The sequence below is a fragment of the Thamnophis sirtalis genome, unplaced genomic scaffold (genome assembly GCF_051295495.1).
Source record: "Thamnophis sirtalis isolate CommonGarterSnake01/CBP01778 unplaced genomic scaffold, rThaSir2_p1.2 scaffold_1, whole genome shotgun sequence".
NCBI lineage: Eukaryota > Metazoa > Chordata > Lepidosauria > Squamata > Natricidae > Thamnophis > Thamnophis sirtalis.
This window is the reverse complement of record NW_028261381.1, coordinates 83,635,610-83,652,145: the sequence shown is the minus strand read 5'-3', so window position 1 is coordinate 83,652,145 and position 16,536 is coordinate 83,635,610. Positions and strand designations below refer to the sequence as shown.

Genomic DNA, 16,536 nt, shown 5'->3' with positions numbered 1-16,536 from the left:
AATGAGTCTACTATTAATAAATGTGTTTGTTGGTTTAAATATAAAGTATATCTCACCTTTTTTTTCTCAAAAGCCGAAAGCAGTATCTCCATTTATCTCCAGTCATGAGACTGAATTTAGTGTCACTGGCTGTCTAAAGTTAGATGGTAAACTTCCACGACTGGAATGGATTTGAGTCTTCATTACCCTGGGCCTATACCTTAAATATTACATCATGCTGGCTGATGATGGGATTTTACGGAACTCAAAATTCTGACTGTAGTTCTGGACCAAGAGGCTTTAGAAACATTAAAGTCATGTCCTTGTAACCTTGCACTTAGATTATTGCAACGAAGCCCACACTGGACTGCCTTTGATATCAATTTGGAAGTTATAACCTTGCCCTTAGATTATTGCAATGCAACCCCACACTGGTTTGCCTATGATGGCAATTTGGAAGTTATAGCTATCACTAAATGCTGTCTACAGGTAATCCTCTGGTTATGACTATTCATTCAGTAATTGTATGAAATAACAATGGTGCTGGAAAAAATGGACTTATAACCATTTTGAGTTCCACAATAGTCAGCCAGCATGATATAATATTTAAGGTTTAGGTCAGGGAAATGAAGGCGCAAATCCAGTGGTGAAATTCATTTTGTGGACGTGGCTTGGTGGACGTGGCAGGGGAAGGATACTGCAAAATCTCTATTCCCACCCGACTCCTGGGGAAAGATATTGCAAAATCTCCATTTCCACCCCACTCTGGGACCAGCCACAGGTGGTATTTTCTAGTTCTCCGAACTACTCAAAATGTCTGCTACCGTTCTCCAGAACCTGCTGAATTTCACCCCTGCTCAAATCCATTCCAGTCATGGAAGTTTACCAATTTAAACAAAATTTGGGTGCTTGGTAACTGGACTGCATTTACAACTGTCAAAATATTTGTGGGTCAAATTCTCCTACCCTACGCCTACTGCCTCCACTTCAATTACTCCCAGGTGGTGACAGCAGAATATAGCAGCCTCTTAGTGTCAGCCATGCTCTGCAGGGTGGTCAAAAAAGCAGATTGGGAAGGAACAAGGGAAGTTGTTGTGCAGGACAGAAAAGAATCTGCATCTTCTGACTTAATGATCACCTGAAATCCCCTGCAAGAACCAAGGCTTGGGGTTCAGAAGGACCAAGTTGGGAATGGCATGTATTGGGGTGGGAGCTTTGGAGAGACAGAAAACATGATTGCTATTTTCAACTTTCCCTGCAGCTCCTGACAAATAAAGCCAATTGCAAAGCTGACAGGAGGCCACAAATTGTGGTTTCAAGAGGTTCTCATTTAATGAGTTCAACCGGAACTGCCAGAACTGCCATTGCTGAGCAGTGCAACCATGTGATGTTTTGCTTGATGCCACTTTGCTAAGAGATGGAAATTCCAGTCTCAATTAGAGTCATAACCTGAAAATGATCTGTAATATCAACACCGAGTAAGCTTTCTACTTTCTACTTGCAGGACTATGTGCTCCAAATAAAATTTGCCCACATATGTGTTGGCCAGAAAGACATGCCATAGATTTCTTATTTAACATTCAATAGATTTCGCCGTATATATACACACCCCACAAATACATTTACATTCTGGAAACCTGTGAAAGAAATGTTTTTTTCAGAGGACTTTCAAAACTGACAGAGCATTGAAGGCAAATGTTTTTGGGGAAGGGGTAGATATACTATAGTTGCAAAATATTAAATATTGTATTTTATGGTATGGTATAATATATAGAATCCCTGAACGAAGTAGGATACAAACACATGTAATAAATATACTGTCAAACTGCTTATCAGAATCATCTTATTTCCCATCACGACACATTACAACTTTTATAAGACTAAGGGAACTTTGTGTTCCTTTACATTCCAGAAACTTCCAGAAGTCTGGATCCAGCTTTGTACTTACCCTTGCTCTCATGTAGCCTAGCTCACTACTGAACAGAGGAAACACATGATTCTGCAGCATGTACTCCATCTGATCTTTGTATATCTTTTTCTGTTGAAACATTTTTCCAAAAAGTAGATCAGTCTCTTTTTTTTAACATATATAACTCACTTCTCAAAAAGGTATTTTGATTTTTTTCCATCCTATTAACTTTAGTAACTGGGTTAAATAGTTGCTAAACTAATACATAATACAGTACTAATACTGACTCTGGCCAAAACAGTACATCACAGATAAGAAACTTTTACCTAAATTATTGAAATAAAGCAAAGATAGTGTAAATCAGGAGTGTCAAACTCGTGTCATCACGGCGTTGTCACATGACATGTTGCTTTTCCCTTCACTAAACTGGGCATGGCCAGAGTGTGACACATCTAGCCTGCTAGCTGCAAGTTTGACAGACCTGTTGTAAATGATTCATGTATTACGGAGTTATCTAAATCTAACCAGTTTTAAGCAGAAATCTGTTACTGAAAGTCAAAATTAATTGACACAATTTAAGAGGTAAAATTCTAGATAATCTATTCTGTTAGATATAGAATAGTGATAAATCACAAAAGGTACAAATTCAACACAGATATCATGCATTTAGCATGCTAGGACCATTAATTTATGTCTATTTTACAAGGTAAGTTTCTTACAATTAATCAGGGTGGATAAAAATTGATGATTTAAAAAAAATATTTATATAAAAAATCAGATTGCTTAAATTTAAATCGGATTTTTTATTTAAATCAGATTTTTTTATTTTTATCTAATGTATTTTAATAAAATGCTAAGATAGTTTTCTATTTAAGATATATTAATAACAGGACATAGATGACAGTTGCTCTTTAAAAATTATGATTTAAATCGAGTTAAATCAATCCATTTTACTAGTGACTTAAATCATGATTTACATCAACTTGATTTAAATAAAATCCACCCTGCGATTAATTCCTTTAAATTAGAAAATATGCCCCAATTGATCATGTGGTATGTTTGGAAAGTGTAGCTGCTTTATTAAGTACAAGCGTTCCGCTACCAGTTTCAGGAAGACAAACATCTTTAGATTATGTGTTGGATATATTCCCACACATAATCTTAATATGTGTATGCAGGTTGAGCAGCCTTAAGTTACTGTAGCCATTGCCAACTGTAAAAAAAGGGCCCATAGAAAAACATTCTAAGGCCATCATGATTGAAATAGTCATTAAACAACCAGTCATACTACCTGTAGTGAAAATAAGGCAGAAAAATCTTAAGACATTTAAAGAATCAACAAAATTCTACTTACTTTCAGAAGTATTTCAGCCAAAGAACCAATCATATGCAATGCTCCATCTTTTTTACGAGGATCTGCATTTGGCTCTGTGAGGATTTGGTAGCAAAAGCCCATTGTTTTTTGCAGGACCTAATATGAGAGTCAAATAAATGCCCAGGTACATTTCATTAAATAATTATATCAATCAATCAAAAGGTTCAACCAATATTCTGAGTTGAGCAACTCCTATTGCCGAAGATATTATCTGCCTATGTTTAATTTTTCTAAATATTGTGCATGAAAATTGCTTAAATGTAATAAAGATACCAGGTTTAAAACTGCATTTAGAGAATTCAGTTAAAGTGAAATTCTATTGACTGCAGGAGCTAATTATTAACAAGAAAAATCTAAAATTTAAATCTAAAATCCTTAAGACGCATTCTGATTTTTTTCAAAGCTATAAAAATACTGAACACAGATCTAGCCCCATCATCTCCCTGATGGAATGGAATGGATTCTCAGGAGGCAAGAGGACTAAAAGGCAACTCAGTTCAGATAGTTTGCGTGAGACAGAGGGTAAAGACAGCTCCTCCTTAATAGTTCTCAAAATTAATCGGGCTTGATGGCAAGATTTTTTCCATAGATGTGGAATAATAAAAAACCCAGTTGGAAGATTCACGACATGTCTCTCCTAATTTGGGGGGCTGTCATGCTTTGAGTCAGAACCTGACACAGTAACAACAATGCCAATGGTACAATCACTGCATCTTACATGAATCAGCTGGGACTTCAATGTTAGGGAAGTGGTGAGAGGCAGTCAGCAAATCTGAATTCTTTCACTTGTGTGCCATATTTTGACAACAAACTAATGCAACAGTCTACATATGAGATTTAAAAAGAACTTCTTTTTGGATTTAAGGTAGTCTTTATGGAACATACCTCTTTCCTTTTACCACATGCTGTAAACAACAATGTTTGTGCAGCAGTTGTGGGGGAAATGAAGTCTTCAAACACATCTATTAAAAGAAACAATTTACATTATTTGCCTTTTAAAATATTCAGAAATCAATGCAAAAAAAGCAAAATCAGACATAAAGGGTTTTTGTAATCAAGAATCACTAGAAATTTCCATTCTGAACTTCTATAAAGCATTTTAAATATTTTTAAACTTTGGAGTTTAATTATTTGGAGAATTATGAATATAAATGTCTCAATGCTATAAAATGAGTAATATTTCTAAAATTTTAGATAGTGTAATAGTCAACATATTGCATATTATTATTATTTCAACAACACCATCTAAAATGTATTTATTAAGGTTCACCTAGGACATATTTATTATTCCATGCTGAATGAAATTTCAGAGATTTGTGAAAAAGGTTTTTTTAAACCAAAAACCCTCTTCTTGGATTATGCTGAGAAAGGAACATAAATTATTTTGTTCTCATTTTAGAAAATTCCATAAGTCAGTTAAATGCACAGAATAAACATAAGGAAAAAAGAAAATGCAGAACTGATCCTGCAGCATTTTATAAACCTAACACTTTTGTTCTATGCAAAATTCCATGCAGTAACTCCACTGATACAATAGGATTCTCCTACATATAACTGGGTTGCTGATGTTGTACTTTGAAAAGTTTAAATTGAGGGATTGACTGTAAAAAGATGAATATTAGACAGAGGCGGCATTTATACTTTTTATGTAAAAGATCCCAGGTGTGTTGCTTGACATCTTCATCTAAAAGGGTCAGAATGTGGGAGAGATCCTGGAGAGCAGTTGCTTGTAAAGTGTAAAGCAGGAAAGCTACACAGACTGGCACAAACTAGCTTTCTGTTTTAAAACCATAAGAATTAAATACAAGAAACGTGTCAAAGAGCCATGGAAGAGTTACTGTTGGCTCTGGACAGTGTGAACTGTTACCAACTGAAACTTGCAAATGCAGAAGAATCTTACTTAATGGAAGAAAAGTTCACAAAGTATTTGTCTCATTGTATCTTGCATGCCTCATATAAGATGAAGTTTGAAGTTTTATTTTATTTATATGCCGCCCTATTCCCTAAAAGGGACTCAGAGCGGCGAACAACTCCAACAGGACATGCAAATACAAAATAGACAAATAGACATTTAAAATAACCAACAACCACACCTGTCGAGAGGGGAAGGGAGCTCATCAACCCCAGGCCTGCCGGCACAGCCAGGTCTTAACGGCTTTTCGGAAAGCCAGGAGAGAGGTGAGGGTCCGAATCTCAGCGGGGAGTTCGTTCCAAAGGGCCGGAGCTGCAACAGAGAAGGCCCTCCCCCGGGTCGTAGCCAGATGGCATTGGCTGGTGGATGGAACCCGGAGGAGGCCGGCCCTGTGCGATCTAATGGGTCTTTGGGAGGTAATTGGCAGCAGGCGGTCTCTCAAGTCCCCAGGTCCAATACCATGAAGGGCTTTATAAGTAATAACTAGCACCTTGAAGCGTATCCGGAGACCGATTGGAAGCCAGTGCAGCTTGCGGAGGATAGGTATAACGTGGGTGTATTGAGGTACACCCACAATCGCTCCCGCAGCTGCATTCTGGACAAGTTGAAGTCTCCGAATGCTCTTCAAGGGCTGCCCCATGTAGAGCGCATTGCAGTAGTCCAGTCATGAGGTGACGAGGGCGTGAGTGACTGTTGAGAGTGCCTCCCGGTTCAGGTAGGGATGCAACTGGTGCACCAGGCGAACCTGGGCAAATGCCCCCCTGGTCACAGCCAACAAATGGTGTTCTAAAGTCAGCTGTGGGTCCAAGAGGACTCCCAAGTTGCGAGCCCTGTCTGAGGGGCGTAGAATTTCACCCCCCAGCCTGAGTGATGGAATACTAACCAAATTTTTGGGAGGGAAACACAACAGCCACTCGGTCTTGTCTGGCTTGAGCACAAGCTTGTTAACCCCCATCCAGACCCTGACAGCCTCCAGGCACTGGCACATCACGTCGACCGCTTCACTGAGTTGGCACGGGGCAGACAGATACAACTGAGCATCGTCCATGTATTGATGGTATTTTATCCCGTGCCGTCGAATGATCTCACCCAGTGGCTTCATGTAGATGTTAAACAGGAGGGGGGACAGGAACGAACCCTGAGGAACCCCATATTTCAGGGGCCTAGGGGTCGACCTCTGCCCCCCGACCAACATCGACTGCGACCTGCCCGAGAGGTAGGAGGAGAACCACCGAAAAACGGTGCCTCCCACCCCCACCTCTCGCAACCGTCGCAGAAGGATACCATGGTCGATGGTATCGAAGGCCGCTGAGAGGTCAAGGAGCACTAGGATGGAGGGGTGACCTCCATCCCTGGCTCTCCAGAGACCATCGGTCAGCGCGACCAAAGCGGTTTCCGTGCTGTAGCCAGGCCCAAATCCAGACTGAAAGGAGTCCAGATAATCGGCTTCATCCAAGGACAGTCGGAGTTGAGAGGCCACCACTTTCTCGACAACCTTCCCAATAAAGGGGAGTTTGGAGACTGGACGATAGTTGTTCAAAATGGCTGGATCCAGCGATGTCTTCTTCAGGAGGGGTCTCACCACCGCAATCTTCAATGCTGGTGGGAAGAAGCCCTCCCAAAGAGAGGCATTCACCATCGCCTGGATCCAGCTCCGTGTCACCTCCCTGCTGTTCGCGACCAGCCAGGAGGGGCACGGGTCCAGTATACATGTGGCAGCACTCACCGCTCCCATGGTCTTGTCCACTTCATCAGGGTTGAACGCAGGTTGCAACAGGTTGAAAGTCAGTCCAGAGATGACGTTCAAAACCTTCCCCCGGTACCCCGGCTGGCTCTACGCAATTGGAGTCCAGGTCCATCCGAAGCCGAGCAACTTTGTCCGCGACGAACTGGACATATTCCTCTGCTCTACCCTGTAAAGGGTTATCCGCAACCCTCTTATTTAGGAGGGAGTGGTCACCCTAAACAGGGCGGCAGGGCGAGACTCAGCGGACGCTATCAGAGCGGCAATATAGTTGTTCTTGGTTGTCCGTATTGCCGATAGATATGCTCCGATGCAAGCTTTTAATAATGCTCGGTCTGACTCGGATTTACTGGACCTCCAGCGGCGCTCTAGGCGTCTCTTTTGGTGCTTCATCTCCCGGAGGTCCTTGGTAAACCAAGGAGCCCTCCTGGATCCACTGCCCGTGGATCGGCCGTAAAGGCGCAATCCGGTGGAGAGCCTCAGCCGCCACCAAGTTCCAAGTAGTGACTAAGGTCTCCACCGAGCTGCGGGCGAGAGTATCAGGCATAACTCCAAGCGCCGTCTGGAAACCCTGGGGATCCATAAGACGCCTGGGGTGGAACCACCTAATCGATTCCTCCTCCCTACAGCGGGGGATTGGTCTCCGAAAGTCGAGCCTCAGTAGGAAATGGTCCGACCATGACAGGGGCAAGGTCTCACTACCCCTCAGACCAAGATCACAACTCCACTGCTCCGAGAGAAATACGAGGTCGAGTGTGTGACCCGCCGAGTGAGTCGGACCCTGAATTACTTGGGTCAAGCCCATGGCTGTCATGGAAGCCATGAACTCCTGTGGTCCATCAGAGTGTTCGCCGAGCAAAGGCAGATTGAAGTCCCCCAGTATCATAAGTCTGGGGAACTCAACTGCCAGCTCAGCTACTGACTCGAGGAGCAAGGGGAGGGCTGTTGTCACGCTGTTGGGAGGCAGGTACGTTAACAATAAGCCCACTTGACCCACAAGGTCCATCTTCACCAGCAAGGACTCACACCCGACAAGCTCTGGAGCAGGGATCCTACGAGGAGCTAAGGACTGCCGGATAATAATGGCCATTCCCCCGCCCCTTCCCTGGGGTCGCAGTTGATGAAGCACCTGAAAACCCTCTGGGCACATTTCAGTGAGGGGGACTCCTCCCTCCGGGCCCAGCCAGGTTTCAGTAATACATGCCAGGTCTGCTCCCTTGTCTATAATTAGGTCCTGGACGAGGGGAGCCTTGTGAACCACAGACCTGGCATTTAGCAACAGCAATCTGAGACCAGGGTCCTGACTACTCACGCCATCTGGCCTTGGAGTGGAACACACAGGGCCGGAAAGAGGGATCCCTCTAACATAGGGAGCCCTCCTTCCCCGGTAATGGCTCGCCCTGAAGTTCCCGCCATATCTGCCCCTCCCCAGTATGACCCCAATATTCCGGCCCACTCCCGCATCTGTGGTCCCTCCACCCTCTCCACCTGCCGCCGAATTCATCGGCAGGCCCTTCGACACAGACATCGAAGGCCGGAACCGGACCTGGGGCCCCCTGACACTTCTGCTAAGCACTCAGTGCAGGAGGCACCCAGCTAGGCTCCCGGCCCACCAAACATACCCATACATACAATCAGTCAATCCCCATAAACAAGTTAAAAACAGAAAACAACAATATAATGATAAAAGTGGGAACATTCAATAAATCACTCATACCACACACTCCCCGTACATTTAAAATTATAAAAAAAAAATCAACAATTTACCAATATATAAAAATTATAGTATAAAATATATATAAACTCTGCGCACTATCGCGGGGTGTTTAGTCCAAAGAGGCCAAAGAGGGTGGTATCCAAGCCTCCCATACAAGTGTCTGAAGTCCAGAAAAATAATAAGGGCATATGATAATGTCCCAGCAGTAGTCCAAGGGGAAGCCAAGAAAGTCTGAGAAGCAAGCAGGCCGTAGGCGATAAATAATGGCGAAAGTTGTAGGGCCAGCCACAGGCAACAGCGGCCAGCAACATCCCCCCATCGGGAACAGAGAACACCCGGGAGCCAGGGAAACCCCATGGTAAAAGGGGGGGGGGATATGTTATAACTACTAGTAGTAAATCTAAATCGTGAAAATAGATTTTGAACTATTTCTCTAACATATCTGACATTTGCATTCTACTGTGAACTTGATCTGTTTCATATATTAGGCAAAGTCTTGACTGGCAAAACTGGGATAAAATGCTTACTAATTATATCACAATATAATATAAACCATGTTTTAAAAACCACAATGTTTGAAATAATGACAGAATGTATTTATCACATTAAGCTAGAAACCAAACAAGCCAACTAAGACACATTGTGATTTGTGAACCTATTACTGCTGAACTGGAAAACTCTCTGAAAATTTAATCAGTTCTGAATCACTTACCAAATTTCATACGTATATATTCGTAAGGGTCTTCCTGCCACAACTCTTCATCCGCATCTGTATAGCACATCAATGGGAAGATAACATCTTGGATAATTCCCTGCAAATAAAAATTATTTGTTTTTATAAGCTGCTCGAATTTTTTTTTTTAAATGGAGAGAGGCTTCCAATATCAAATAAATTTAGAAATATCAATGGTCAAATCAAATGTAAAACTCATCAACACAAGTTAAAACTCAGTCAAATTATGCTACAGCAGAGCTTCAGAGGAAAAATGTCATAACTTATTATTTAGCTATGCAGGCTGCATTCCAAAAAACAGGAAAAACAACTTACTTGAATATGAGGTTTCAGATTTTTCCAAGTAACTGCATGTGATACCCCTTGATTGATATAGTTCAAAGTCTGCTGTAGAACTCTCGGAGCCATATACTGCTTTTCTTTATATTGATATAACACTTTCAGCAAAACCTAAGAAAATGGATTGATTCGTTGTTTTTAAAGATTTAAGCTATTTTCCAAAATGTGTTAGATAGCAGCTTTCCACACAGCTAAGATAGAATGAGTGTGTAGCATGTGATCAGTGGCAAACTGTGACTGTTTGCTGAAAGTGGCAGAAAGGAAAAAGAAGCTAGCTACATACAACAGCATTTTCTTGCCCGCTTATGAGTGGAGGTTTCGGATCTGTTGCAACAGGTACCTCCACATGAACATGTGCGCCATGCGTGCACATGCGTCTTACTATCCAGCAATGCCTCCGCAACACTACAGCTGCTGGGCGGAGCATCGCGCAGGCGCTGTATGCGCCATGTGCAAGCGCAGAAGCACTGAAGGGTTTAATGACAGGTAAGGAGCATGGGTGGGCTCTCCAGAGCACCGTACCGGAACAGTACCCGGTGCTCTGGGCAGGCTCTGGTACGCCCGTACTGGGGCATACCGCCTGCAACCCACCACTGCCGCTTATATGCTAGAAAAGTGGATATTAAACATGCCAGAAGAAACATAACAGTAAGTGAAATAAGATTTGGTGACTTAAGAAATGTATGTGATTAAAAAGAAGCAGCAGGGTCCACAATAATTGAGGGTTGAATGAATGTGACCAAATACAAAGTAAATAAATTAAGGGGGAGGAAAAAATAAAAAAGGCTATGACTGGATGGAGATGTGATCCTGAAAAGAAGACAAGTTTGAAAAACTTGGGCAATGCATGAAAAGCTGTATGGATGTGGTGGAAACTAGGATGATTTATAGAGATATATAAAGGTATGAAGAAAAGTATAATGAGTGGTTATTGGTGTGAATACATTTCAATCAGAATAGAGCTGGAAGGGACTTTGAATTTCTTCTAGTCCAAATATTTCAACTATATTTTCTCATTTCATTCTTTGGATTACTATTTCTTACTCTTTTCTGTGCAACAGCTTATCCCAAAATGAGAGAGTGAAATTATGTTATATATAAATGAACTGTCTTTAGTATGAAGCAATGCTTTATGTACTGCAAGGTGATACATACAGAGAAGGAAAGATGGCAAAGTGTATACAAAGTCTAATTGCTTGGAATGCCAGGAATTTGGCCTCAGGGAGCTTGAAACTGACTCATATAGATCAACATTAAAATGCTTCTTTTATCAACTAAGGCAGAATCCCTTTGTTTGAAGAAATTGTGTTCTCTGGGAAGTAATAAATTCTATTTGGCAAAAAGAAACAGAGACTACCAATTTTATTTAAAACATTTTCTACTTAAGTTTAAATGATTTTTAATTTTTAACCAAAAAAAATTATAGTAAGGATCACTTAATTCTCAATCAAACCCAAATTATAAAGAAAAAAATCCTACCTGCTGTATACCAACAGCAAATGCCTTTAAAAAAACTTCAGCAAATTCATTGTATTCCTTGGAAACATTACCAGGGCTTCCATACCTATTGCAATATTAGTAAAAAAAACAAGAACACTGTAATATATTATGTACAGGTAACAAAAAGATAACATCTAGAACACTTAAAAATGAATCTTGAGGGGGAGAAATGTTACCTTTCAAAAAGTCTGGCTAAGATGTGGAGTGCCCACTTCTTACATTTCCACCACGGCAATTCAGGCCTATCATCTTCATCCACCTGGAGGGTTTCCTTTTGAAGCCAAATTAAAATTTATAGTATTAATTTATAATGTAATATGCTTCTGGGTTTTTATTTTAAAGTCTAATTAAACTGGGGAGAGCCATCTTTTGATGGGTAGGAAACACCTTTAAAATTATGACCGATGGATGACAGCTACAATCAACAGAGAAATGTCACAAAATCAGCAGATCTTGTCTTGCATCTCTACAGGATAAGAGTTTATTTTATTTGTATATGCTCCATAGATGTAGCTTGGGGCATTTCAAAAAAAAAATTAGGATCATATTAAGATTACAATTTTTAAGTTTCCCACCACAAAAATGTGGAAAAAAATCCTGTCAGTTTTTAACTTTTGGAGGAAACCTTGAAGTTGAGAAAAGGGAGATTGGGGCCATAGGATGCTCGTCCCTTACTATAAATATGTTTACTCTCTTAGTCAACAAAAGATTTAGAATGGCAATATACAAAGAGAAATAACAAAGGGGCCTACAATGTTTATTTTTGAATTTTCAAAAGTCTAAGAGACATGCTTATAAAAAAGCAAGAGAAATCTATAAATGTAACTAGAATACCATTCTCCAAAATTTACATCGTCTATAGATAAAAATAATACAGCTGTGTATATCATTTATTTGTACACTCGGTCATACAACCAACCCACATACAATGTGATACACATAAATCACATAGTCTGTATAAAGTAAATACTTACAGCTGGTACATCTCGGTCGACAACTGTCTTCAAAATTTCTATCCATTCTGCTAGGTTTTGCTGATTGATCAACTCCAGGGGTAATGTGTACTGTTGAGAAAAATTATGAGCAAAGCAATTTATGATTATAAATTAAGCAAATATATAAACAACCTGAAAAAATCCACTTGATATTTAATTTCTTAAATTATCCACTTTCTTGGCTAAGTATCAATATATAATTGTTCCAATCAGTATGTAAAGATTAAAACAACTTAACTGTAAAAGGACCAACCTGAACAAGGGCATAAAATATTTTGAAGATCTGTTTTTGGATAAGGACAGACTGATCAGATGGATCAGAAAGGAGCTGGATGAAACGATCTTTCAGAACAGGCAAGAAGTGTTGCATTGCTGCTATCAATGGAGTCCTCTCTTCTGGTTTTTTATATCTTTGAAAAATAGTTAAGAGCTGATTTTAGAAAAAAAATCTATTAGATCCACCACTGATTATAAATGAAGAAATTTTATCCTATCTCCAAAGAAAGTACTGCATAGGAAACATAAACCTCTACCTTGTTAATTTATCTGGATATACATTGTTATCCTAAATAAAGATGTTGCTATATGTCTTTCTTTTTAAATGCATGACAGAAAATAATAATAATAAGAAAACTATGTGCACTGCAATCCCATAAATGAAGTTTATCCAAGGCATCTTTTGTAACCTCCACTGTAGGTGCAGACATTAGTTTGGGTCAATTTTTTCATTGTTATTGGGTGTCAATTTAAGGAATGAAATGAGTAGCTTAAATTAATCCCACACACAATTTTCCTTCTGTCAATTTAGGGGTATCTTAATGGATGAGAAAAAGTTTGAGCATATACAATTTCACACTTTAATGTTTTCATTTATTCAGCATCCTCATAACTTCAGTTGCTGAACAAATAATCACTAAGCAAAGACTATCTGTATCGCATGTTTAAGTCTACAATTGTAGAAGACATTCCTTATGAAAAAGTCATTTCTCCTGTATCTCAAAAGGTAAACAGACAATCTGTCAAATCCAATCATAAATTCAATTTCATGTTTTATTTAGACTAGAAGGTTATACAACTCTAATGTATAAAAACCAGTAATGTGAATTACAAATAAAGCACGCCATATGTGTATGTATGTATGTGTATGTATGTGTATATATATACATATATATGTATGTATGTATGTATGTATGTATGTATACATAACACATGATAACTTACTCATAGTTCTTCACAAGTTGATAAAGACAAAGGAGTATTCCAAGCCAACAGGCACTATTATCCGACTGGAGATAAAATCCAATTTTCTCAACAACAGCAGTCCAACGAGTGGGATAATCATGCTTGATAATATGATGAATGCAAGTAGTAAGCTGTACTCTGGAACATATGAGATATTTCACAAGTAATATTGCTATTTTGAGTTTCTATACATTAATAGATTAATGTTTGAAATAGATGTAAATAAAATGTGAGGATTTGAGAACACCAAGGAGTTTGCTTAAATGTCAGCGTTTTAATATAGTAGAATACAATAGGCATTCTCTTCTGTCAATTACACTGTGTAATGTCCAAAATGGGATAGTAATATCCCTATCCCAATATAAATTTAAGAGCATAGTATCAGCATTATGCTTTCTATTACAACTGAAAATACTCCAATTAAGTATGAATTTGGAACAAAAATACTTTGTGACCACAACTTTAAATATACCTGATCAGTTCAGGAGAATGAATAATAGCTTCTACAATATTCTCTCGAATACAATGTCTATCTTCTTCTGGTATTGAGTAAGGCGGGTTATCCCCTGGAGTAATTCCCCGGTCAGGCCAATACTGGGTTATCATATTCTTCAAGTATATAACACCTGTCAAATAACAGTATTAAGATGCCCTAAAATTGTATTATAATTCATCTGTAATAATCTAGTAGACATAACTATTAGGTCACAACCATCAAACAAGCAGAACACAGAATTTTATAAAGTACTCCATCCTGTATAATTTTGTCCTAAAATTTGCTGCTTCTTTATTTAAAAAAAAAATATGGAAGAAATGTGAGCTATTTGCATATTGCGGAATAGGGACCTTATCTATTGCAATCACTTATGCTACGACAGCCTGTGTGTTGTGGTAGATTAAATCCCTAGACATCAAACTAAGTATCAATCATTACTCTCATCTCACAGACTATCAGACTATAAAATGCCTATGCATGATACTATGAATTTTTGCAAAGAAAAATGGATATGAGAATATTTGTCACAGAACTTAAGGGCACACATTATTTATTTAACTTTCAAACTTGTCCAAAAATTTCTTAAGCTTTATGACTGGAATATTCAACCCGGTATGTATGGTATCTATCAGTACAGCTAATTTCAACATTAGGGAACTAGAATTAAGCTGAAGGAAGCTTAATTACCAAAATGACTTTTGATTGGAGAAATTGCAAAGAAGGATGAGATCACACACACACACACACACACACACACAGAATATATATATATATATATGCTGTCATGTAATCATAAATTCTGAAGGATGCTTTTAAGCACAAAGATTATTCGACCCAGATTTCAGAGACCATCCTGTTCCTGTTTATATAGTATTACTCCACATTAAAATCTACTTTCCATTATTTCATTTTACTACTCATAGTCACTTATTAATAGTGCTAAATATTTATACTATAAAAAGTGATGAACTGTTACTTGCCTGCCTGTCTCACTGGTAAATCCAGTTGTTCTGACATAGTGATTTGAAGGAGAGTTGAAACGAAGTTCACTGATTTATGAGCCTATAAGCAAAATATAAAAATTGTTAGATGCTTACAATTTTAGAAAGCATTACAAAAAAGGTTTTTTAACCTTTTAGGACCCACATTTTAGGGAAATGTGAATAGAGGTTAATTACCCTCCTACTAGTTCCTTTGGAGGGGGGGGAGTCTTCCCATTTCTTTGATTTCCTTTACCAATTTCAGAGCTGAGATGGCATTCCATTCCTCTTACAATGTTGCATAATCTCAGTCAATAGATAGCTATCAGCAGAGCTTTGCTTTTTATGCTGCTCAGGCAGTGGAAGGAAAGAAAACAATCCTTGACTTAGACTGGATTTAAGGGTGCCTATTTAAGAAAACAAAAGGAGGCCATTGTTTCACCTTTATCCTTCACTATATTCACAACTAGGAAGGTCAACATAACACAACTGCAGTTTTTTTTCACCTTTTCAATGAATATGTGAGAATGGGTTTAAAAGTGTCGTCATGTTGCCATGCTAACCACAAACATGTAGCAATGAGTGTAAGATAAGAGACCCCAAAATATGACCATTATTTGCCAAACAGTTGCCCATATTGGAGCTTTCCTAATCATTTTCATCTGGAGAGAACAAAGTTGAAGAAGGTGTAAAAATGTATTAGTGCTTTAAAAGAGGCCATCTGATTACTTCATAAAATATCAAGGTGTATTATGTATCCAAGAATGACTTGCTTTTCATATTAATATTTAACTACGAAGATTAGAAAAGTCAACATTAAAAAAGGCAGCAAAAGGAATACAGGTAATCCTCAACTTACAACAGTTCATTTACTGACTGTTCAAAGTTACTACGGCACTGAAAAAAGTGACTTATGACTGTTTTTCCACACTTATGACTATTGCAGCATCCCCATAGTGATGTTATCAAGATTCAGATGCTTGACAACTGACTCATATTTATGACGGTTGCAGTGGCCTGAGACCATGGGATCGCCTTTTGAAACCTTCTGACAAGCAAAATCAGATTCACTTAATAACCATGTTACTAACTCAATAACTACAATGAGTCACTTAACAGCTGTGGCAAGAAAGGTTGTAAATTGGGGCAAAGTTCACTTAACAAATGTCTCGCTTAGCAGCATACATTTTGGGCTCAATTGTGATCATAAGTCGAGGACTACCTGTAGTGAGGTTTTCCATACCTCTTGCTACCACTTCTTGTTCTAGAAAAAGAAAACTTGGAAAGAAGCAATCTCAAGAATCCCTCTTGCATCCGGTGGAGTCGGGGTGACTGAACAGAACTGAACCTTCAGTTTGGCTGCAGAAGGCCTGAATATTACTGATTGCTTGGGACAGGGGAGATAAAGTGCTCCAAAGTGACTTGAAGACCCACTGAAATAAATGAACTGAAAGTGATCTGAGGAAGAGGGGGAATCATGATCCAGAGAAAGATCAAAGTAAATGACATATTGCAATCTGATTGTCAGCCATGTGTTATTGATACCTTCCTTAACTAACACAGAAGGGTGATGTAAAGCTAGTTATATAAACATGTAGACATAGGTATAACACAT

At 39.1% G+C, this 16,536-nt stretch overlaps 2 protein-coding genes across 4 annotated transcripts in view; both read right to left on the bottom strand.

Moving 5' to 3' along the window:
- Positions 1–16,536, bottom strand: part of IPO7 (importin 7) — a 53,039-nt gene that overhangs the window by 22,648 nt on the left and 13,855 nt on the right. For all 3 annotated transcript variants that reach the window (XM_014051704.2, XM_087717887.1, XM_014051703.2), the window contains exons 2-13: positions 14,922–15,003; positions 13,918–14,071; positions 13,425–13,583; positions 12,457–12,613; positions 12,183–12,272; positions 11,385–11,479; positions 11,188–11,272; positions 9,685–9,819; positions 9,349–9,448; positions 4,149–4,225; positions 3,243–3,359; positions 1,928–2,017 (exon numbers count right to left, since the gene is read on the bottom strand). In XM_014051704.2, the coding sequence (XP_013907179.1) occupies positions 1,928–2,017; positions 3,243–3,359; positions 4,149–4,225; positions 9,349–9,448; positions 9,685–9,819; positions 11,188–11,272; positions 11,385–11,479; positions 12,183–12,272; positions 12,457–12,613; positions 13,425–13,583; positions 13,918–14,071; positions 14,922–15,003 (1,341 nt within the window). The remainder of the gene's footprint in view (positions 1–1,927; positions 2,018–3,242; positions 3,360–4,148; positions 4,226–9,348; positions 9,449–9,684; positions 9,820–11,187; positions 11,273–11,384; positions 11,480–12,182; positions 12,273–12,456; positions 12,614–13,424; positions 13,584–13,917; positions 14,072–14,921; positions 15,004–16,536) is intronic.
- On the bottom strand, positions 4,944–8,993 carry LOC148049608 (uncharacterized). Its single transcript, XM_087725620.1, has 3 exons — positions 8,791–8,993; positions 7,360–8,241; positions 4,944–4,947 (listed from the first exon to the last, which is right to left on the bottom strand). The coding sequence occupies exons 1-3, from the start codon at positions 8,991–8,993 to the stop codon at positions 4,944–4,946; spliced, it is 1,089 nt and encodes a 362-aa protein (XP_087581746.1).

Bases quoted from the DNA above. Each gene is read 5' to 3' on its own strand.
- LOC148049608 (XM_087725620.1), bottom strand. From the start codon at position 8,993: ATGGGGTTTCCCTGGCTCCCGGGTGTTCTCTGTTCCCGATGGGGGGAT. The intron at 8,242-8,790 runs GTATGGGAGGCT...TTCCACTCCAAG, and splicing joins TTTCTGGACTTCAGACACTT to GCCAGATGGCGTGAGTAGTC.